This window comes from Plasmodium malariae (assembly GCF_900090045.1).
Source record: "Plasmodium malariae genome assembly, contig: PmUG01_00_3, whole genome shotgun sequence".
Classification (NCBI taxonomy): domain Eukaryota; phylum Apicomplexa; class Aconoidasida; order Haemosporida; family Plasmodiidae; genus Plasmodium; species Plasmodium malariae.
The window spans coordinates 107,085-115,761 of NW_021638313.1; the positions used below are offsets into that span (position 1 = coordinate 107,085).

The window sequence follows — 8,677 nt, forward strand, 5'->3', positions numbered from 1 at the left end:
AAAAAAGTCCCTTGTTATAAAAATATAAAATTTATTATTCCATATAGACAATATAAAAATATATGCTGTTACAGAAAAATAAAAAAATAAAATAAATATATGTTAAATATTAATAATAGTTTTCTCTTTTCTACGTTTTTTTATCTCTTAGTGTATACTTTTGAGGCAATTTAGTACTCTCACTAAGCATAAACATTTATATGATATTCCATTAAAAATTGAAATTTAATTTTTCGAATATGTGGAATTAAGCGTGTATTTATAAGCAAAAATTATATATTCTAAATTTTTATGCAAACATGTATTACTATAAATATGTTCTAATTTAATTAATGTATAAAATTACAATTTCAACAATTCAACTTGAGGAAATTTATTTTTTCGAAAATTAAGGGTTTCTTTCAATTTTTATGAAGTAAATGGTATTTTGGAAAATCATTTAAAACAATTTATTATATATTATTTTAAATTTAAATATATAGTGCTATTCTTTGTTTAATGTAACCAATTCCATATAATTTTTTTTTTTTTCATATGCATTTTTTATAAATGTATGTATATCAAATAATATTTTAATAAAATTTATTTTGAAAAATAAAACGTTAAGAGCTTATTTAATATAACAGTATATTTATTAGATTTTTATATTTTTTATATATAGTTTAACTATGGCATCATAAATATACACTGTTATATGTTCACATATAACTCTGAATTATTTATGACACATAATCAATTTTAGATTTTGTGAAACATTATAATTAGAGAATGGTTAAAAATTTATTTATAAATTTACTAGTTAACTAACATAGTTGCTAGACATAAATATGTTTTATAAACATCACTTAGATATCTGTAGTAAAATGAAATTTATTTTTTTTTTACCATATAAAGCGAGTGTATTTTTTGAACAAATGTTAGATAATTTTTATTTAATGCTGTACAACAAATATTAATGTTAATATGCCATAAACTTTAACTACATAGTTAAAATGAATAATATATGTTTAATGAAATTTAATCAGCCATTAAATAAAATTAAAATAATTTTTTTTAAATTAATATATTTATGCGATGATATCATTGTATATAGATAACAATTCATACATTTGTATTACTTGCAATTTTTGCTATATAAATTTATGGCCTCAATAACAATAGGAACTTATCTACAGTAACATCAGTGGTTTATATTAGTAATCAATTATTATTATTAAATTTGTAATCTTTCACTTTATGATGAAATATTTAAGAGAATATCCACATTATATATTTAGGTTAGTTCAAATTAATGATATTATGCTTTTATTATTTCTATAAGTACTAATATACACTAATTAAAAAATTACTTTATTATTTATAAATTGCATAATTTAATAATAATAAATTACATGGTTTTTGATGAAAATTATTTATGAATTTTTTTTCCTGTAGTAATCATATCTTTTAAAAACCTCGCTATTGAAATTCTAGATGAAACCCAAGTTAACGTTAGTATTTGATTTATTTATAACATCATAGTAAATTTGAAAATCTATTTCTTATTCCATAAAACATATCATATATTTTAAATTTTTCAAAAATAATTCTGTACCTATATACATTTAGATTAATATTTGGAAATATCTACAAAAAAATATTGAAAAACATGTTAATAAAAATTTTAATATGTTCTTTAATTGTTTTTTTTCTATAAATATTAAAAGGTATTCTATTTTTTAAAAATAATATTTTTTACTGTATGTAAGTAATGTATACGCACAGATGTTATGGTTTGAGCTTTAGAATACTGAAATGATGCGTTCAAATTTTGTTAGTAATATTTTAATTTCTAGTTGGTATATATGCAGTAAATTATCAATAAGAATGCTACAATGTTTTACTGATGAAAAGTTAAATATAAATACTATTTTTAATTAAACGTGCTCAATTGATTATTTAATAGTTTTTTTTAAAAAGTACTTAAATATTTATTGTATAACTCGATAACTTAATACGATATGAGTTTTTATTGTTGATAGAATGAAATAGTACATTGATGTAACAAGGTAATTTTGATTTTTTTAAAAATAATAAGAGAAATAGTTTATAGATATGTTCCTTTTTTTTATTATTCCATTTTTATTAAACATTTATATATAAGTAAAAACAAAAAAAGATTAAGTTGTTAATTCTGAATGTTTTTCTTGTAGAAGAAATAGTATAAATTACAAATAAATGAAAAATTAAAGCTTTAAGAATCTATATTACAAAAATTAAAAAAATATATTTTTTCATATATTAGATAATACCATATATATTTTATTTTTAAATAAGATATAGAAAATAACAGAATACATATGTTTAATAGTAACTAATACCATTGCTATAGTTAATTCAGCACAATAAATTATAAAAAATATTTTTACTTTCATTTAACTTTACTATTATTTTAATGTATTAATAAATGATATTTTAAAAAATAACCCTCATTGAAAAATAAAATTTTTTACAATATACAAATTATTAATATAAAATATCTTTAATAATATCAATTACTGTTTTAATATATTTGCAAATACATTATCTATATTCTATAAAATCTGTATTCTATATATTCTATACATCCTGTATTCCACATAAATTTAATACGTGTCAATACTTAGAAGTCATATTTCATTTTAAGTTTTGAATGTTTTAATACAAAAATTATTAAATTAGTCTAATATATTAAAAATCCTTTTATGTATTTTGAATATTTTTGAAAGGAGCAAAATATTTTATTTTTAAATTACTTTCTTACATTAACATAAAATTAGGTAAAATTATTTTTATATATTTAAATCTTACCTTTTATTGTGTTTATCGTAAAAAGAATGTATAGTTATATATATATTATTTACAAAATATTAATAAAAAAGATTTATTAAAATACAAGTATAATCCTTTGTCATCAAAAGAATATTGTATTACGGTTAATTTATAATATACTGAATATATTATAGTATTAAATATATATAATATGGAAAAAAAAACTAAGTTACTATTATTTATTATAATTGCTGCATTTATCGTTTTAAATTGGACATGCCATTTTAACAATGATGTAATATGATAATATTATTTAAGAAAATTTTTACTATGAATAGTCTCAGTGATTTATTTTTATTAATACTGTATTTTATAATGAAATTATATATGATTTACTAATAAATATTTACTTTTTTTTTAGTGTATGTTTAACAAATATATAGATGAAAACTGCGAGTATGCTAGAAAATTAGATTCAATAACTTATAGATTACTGTCAAAATATAAAAAGGATAATGATTCTAATGTTGTATGTTTAAAAGGAGATTTACCAAATAATATAGTGAAAGAGAAAAGAGATGTAACCAATAATGAAAGTGTTGTTGTATCAAAAAATAATCAAATATGTAGAAATGCGTTGAATAATTCTGGAGGACATAAACAAGATAAGAGAAGTAAATCTTGTGTATTTAAAACAAAAAGATATTCCCATATGGAAAAAAAAATATTCAAGGAACTCGATTATATGGATTTTCTTCAAAACAGCAGGACAATTAGTGATAAAATATATAAAAAAATAATATTCAAAAAATTTGCATTACGGCTTCTTATACCTGTAATGTTGTTCTTGTTGTTATCATTATCATTCTTTTTAGATTTTTATGGTGGTTATGGCTTAAGAGGGGGGTTATTTAAGATATTAAATTTGTACGCTGAAAAATTATGGTACAATTCTTTTCATATATTTTTGAAATCATCTTTTTTAAGTTCGTTTACCAAATCTATGGGAAAAGTAAAAATTAATACATTGAAGAAGACGCCTTTATCAAATGGACAAGTGAAAAAGGAGATTATATGTGGAAGTGATTATGTATTTGGTTTTATTAGCTTCCTAATATACTTCTCAACGTTCTTTATTTTAGGTTTCACAATTATATTAGCAGTGTTTTATTATCATAAGAAGGTTAAGAAATATGAAAAAATTAAATTTAGGAAAAGGTAAAACAAATAGTAAAATATACGTTTCTTTCTGTAAAGAATATTTTAGTAAAAAATAGCAAATATAATATCATTAGTTAGGTACTTATTTATCATATAGATATCTGCTTAAATATTACAAATACACCTACTCTTACATGTCTTTTTTGTGCAAAATAGTTAAAAAATATGTTCTCTATCTTTTTATGAATTTCAACTATTTCATGTTTTTAAATGTTGAATTTAATGTATTTTCCAAACTTAGTTAAATATTATGATTGAATATATTTTTTTATATAAGTACATTACTATGAAAAATATAAGATTTGAGTAATAATAAGAATAAGATAAAACAATTTATATAATTTAATATAAGTCTTGTGTTAATTTGTATTTAAAACCATTAGTGATACTTTATATTATTTCTCATATTCCTTTATAATATTATTATATTTTGGTACAATTAAAAATATCCATTATACTTTTTATTTTGAAAAATTATGTGTCTTGTTATATATTTTATAATACCATATTAATATATTTTTTTTCATGGATATATATATATATATTTTTTTTTTTTTTTCCTTAAAATAAACTGTAAAAGTTACGTTTTTATATATGGAAGTTTCTATGTAACAAAAAAATATTTTAATACAAAATGAAGAATTATCTAAGAGTGAATTAAATAAAGAATCAAATTTTGTATGCAAGAATTAATATATGAGTTTTTTTATTAGTATACTATATAATAAAATAAAAACATGGAAAAGCCATATGTACGTAAAACGATTATAATTTAAAAATAATTTATAAATAAGTTAAGTTTTTATGTAAACGAACTATTCCGTTATCGTCAAGTATAAATTATAAAGAAAAAATTAAAATGACACAATATTTTTTTCCCACAACATGTATAAATGCTCGTAAACTTATACAAACTACGAACACAGAGTTATAGAATACCTTTAATCAAGTAGAAAGATAATTGTTAATAAAGAAACAGATATAAATCTAAATTATAATATAAGAAAAATGACATGAATGAAATCATAAAATTTTATTCATCTAAAATAATAAATTAGATATATATTATTATGTAAATATATTAATGTTCAATTTCTAACAGAATAAATTAAACAATGTAACATTTTTATAATAAGTACGTTAATGTATTACAAATTATTCATGAATTATACACTTAATTTCTTCTCGATAAATATTAAAAACTTTTTATTATGTCTTAGACAAAAATTTTAAAAGAACGGTAATAAATTTCTATATATGGAATAACATTGAAAAAATATATTAAGAATATAATATATGAATGTAAATGATATATTTAAAAAAATGAAGAAATAAAAATTATTTTAAATATACACTTAAATGTACAAATCATTGCAAGATTAATACGAATACATATAAAACAATTCATGATATAGTAATTTAATAAGTAGAAAATTGAATATATTATAAAAATGGGAACTATTTATACATAATACTTTAATTTTACAAAAATGTGGAAAATTTAGAAAAATATATATGCGCAATTAATAATATATACGCCAAATATACGTTTAGTAACAATGAACTTATCTAACAATAATAAATTCTTTATATAAGCAAACATTTAGAATTATTTTATTGTATATATGTATTTTTGTTTTTTTTAATCATTATATATGTTTTATTTAAAACTACTAAAATGCATTTACATATATTTTATATAGAAATAATTACTGTGAGTAAAAATGTGAAAGAATCAAATTACAGAAACAAAAAAGTGTAATTAAATAAACAAATTTATAAGAATCAATAAAACACTATAAAAAATTTTAAATAATAAAAGCGAAATAATATTATTCTTTGTAAATTAATTTTTAATAATATATAGAATTTTAAATTTAATTATATTTACTTTTTTAAACTTTCTTAATTATTTCCATAAAAGTGTAATATCTTAGGTGAAAAATAAAATAATTTAATAATATATTATTACAATAATATTGTGTAAACATAATATTTTTATAATTACCAAATATTCAGTTATAATACAAAATGAACAGAAATATCTGAACTCACCATATTTTTTTTTCTAAAACCTTTTTTATCAAAATTATATTTATTTAAGTACATTGTTTTATTAATGTTCTAAATAATGTTCTTGACATTATGTATTAGTAAAAGAATAAATAAAAAATAATATCTTATTTTTAAAATTGTGAACATAAAAATTACTATATTATATATATAAGTATATAATTTCGTCATTCTTCTTATTTGTTATACATATATTACACCCATATATTATTCTTATTTGTAAATATATATTATCTTTAGTATATTAAAATTAATACTATTGAATATAATATTTCTATGCTAGTTTACTTTTAATATACTTTTTTTTTCATTATGTTCTATTATATTAACATTTCTTGTAAATATATTTATTTTTAAATAAAAAAATTAATTGTATTTATATATTTAAACATTTCATTTAGAAATAGTAGGTATTATTTTAATTTAACTGAAGATAATATTTTTAAATGCTAGATCATGAATAAAATATATATCTTTATTTCACTTAACAATAAGTGTCTTAATAGATTAGATAATATGAAATAACTTGTTATTTTTAAATATAATATATGCAATAAAAAAAATCATATGAGCAAGTATTAACTAATGGACGTGTTATATATAATTTAATAAAAAGCCTTATATAGAATATTACTTTTTTTATTTATTATTACCATTATGGATATTATAATTATTATTTTATAATAATTAATGAGTTAGAAGTAGTTTACAACAAATTATTTTATAATATAATGATTATAAAATTAAAAGTATAAGATAAAATACTTAGAATGATGATTTATTATTTTAATATGTAGAGAAATATAATATATATATATATATTCTATATATTCTCTTCTACATATAAATCCACTATATCGATGCAACAATATATAACATATTTTTTTTATTAGCTAATTCTTAAAAATTTAATAAAAATAAAATTTAATTAGTGCATTACATTAATTATATATTTTGAAAGTTTATGAATGAATTAATATTATTTTGTTTTAATGTACCTTAGCTACTTTTCCGATTAATATTAAGATAAAACTGTGTTTTATATTTTTAAAGATATATTTCCTTGTTCTTGTAAAAAGAAATACATTTATATATATTTTATTAAGTATTTACGAAGCAATTATAAAGTTAAATTTTAAAAATACATTTTCCATATTATCATTAGAAATACATTTTTTACTAATAATTTTTTACCCATTGAATACATTAGACTATTATATAACTATATAATGTATCATAAAATTTTGTTACTATTATTTATTAAAATTGATGCATTTATCCTTTTGTCTTGGATATTCCTTTTTAACCATAATGTTATATAATACTTTTATATAAGAATATTTATTCATATTTTACGTATTTTGTTTTTATTAATAATGTTTCTTTGCATGAATTATATATTTCTTACATAATAAATGTTTACGTTATTATTTTTTTTTCTTTAGAACTTGTTTAACAAATCTTTGGGTAAGGATAGCAATTCTTGGGAAAAATTGGATAAAGCAAGTTGTAGATTATTGGCAAAATATAATAATGATAAGGATTCAAATGTCTTAGTTTTAAAAGATTTACCATATAATGGAAAACATGAAAAAATGATTATAACTAATAATGAAAGAAGAAATAAAAGAAAAAATAAACAATCAATCAAAAGTTTATTAAATAAGGCACAATACTATACAGAAGTTATAGATTATAATAATGGAATGTTCGACGGAAAACATTTTCATTTTGAAAAAAAATGGATTAAAAAAAAAGATTACGATAATTTTCTTAAAAGGAACAGGAGAATTTGTAATATATCTTTAAGAAAAATAAGATTTAGAAAGTATGGTACTGGAGTTGCTATGTTTGTTATTTTTTCATTGTTTGCAGCAGCAATTGATGTATTACCAAGATTAGAATCTTTGAATACTGCATGGAAATCGCTTAAAGGGGATACTAATATAATGAAAATTTTGTATGACTATGTAAATGGATGGGGGCAGACAGTAATGACCTCTATTTATTTAACATTATATAGTGTACTTATGCTTATATTGATTATTGTGCTTGTAATTGGAATTTGTAGAGTCTTAGGAAACAATGAAAAATATAATAAAATTAAATTGATATCTGAACAAAATGCATATTAATAGAGTTATATATTTCTGTAATTATTTCTTTAATATGAGTAATGTCTGTAATATATTTAGTGATATTCCTAATACGAATACTTATAATTTCTAAAATATTGTAAATTCGCATGAACAGAATTAGTCTTTTTGGCATACAACAGTATATGTTCCTCGTCTTTTTAGGAATTTGAAAGTTAAAAATTTTTTTAATTTGTATTTTAACGTATAATTTAAGCTTAACTAAAAATACTTATAATAAATATATTTGTGTAATAAATAGGTTACAATGGACAATTATGTCGGTGCTTTAAGGGGAGTAAATAGTAGAATTATTCATAAAATATTATAAAACTCAGATAAATTACATTATAATTAAAAATTATTGTCTCCTATTATGTAACAGCTTTTATTATAAAATTATTTTTTACTAAGGTAATTAAAAGATATTATATTATTTTTTTTAAATTAATAAATGC

The 8,677-nt window shown here is 18.3% G+C and overlaps 2 protein-coding genes across 2 annotated transcripts; both read left to right on the forward strand.

Annotated features, from left to right (window-relative positions):
• Positions 1-3,001: 3,001 nt before the first annotated feature.
• PmUG01_00015000 (fam-l protein) lies at positions 3,002-4,012 on the forward strand (the record flags this gene model as incomplete). Its single annotated transcript, XM_029005689.1, has 2 exons — positions 3,002-3,085; positions 3,212-4,012. 2 exons carry the CDS (start codon positions 3,002-3,004, stop codon positions 4,010-4,012), a joined length of 885 nt encoding a protein of 294 aa, XP_028859180.1.
• Positions 4,013-7,313: 3,301 nt separating this feature from the next.
• PmUG01_00015100 (fam-m protein) lies at positions 7,314-8,219 on the forward strand (the record flags this gene model as incomplete). Its single annotated transcript, XM_029005700.1, has 2 exons — positions 7,314-7,397; positions 7,530-8,219. 2 exons carry the CDS (start codon positions 7,314-7,316, stop codon positions 8,217-8,219), a joined length of 774 nt encoding a protein of 257 aa, XP_028859181.1.
• Between the last annotated feature and the right edge of the window lie 458 nt (positions 8,220-8,677).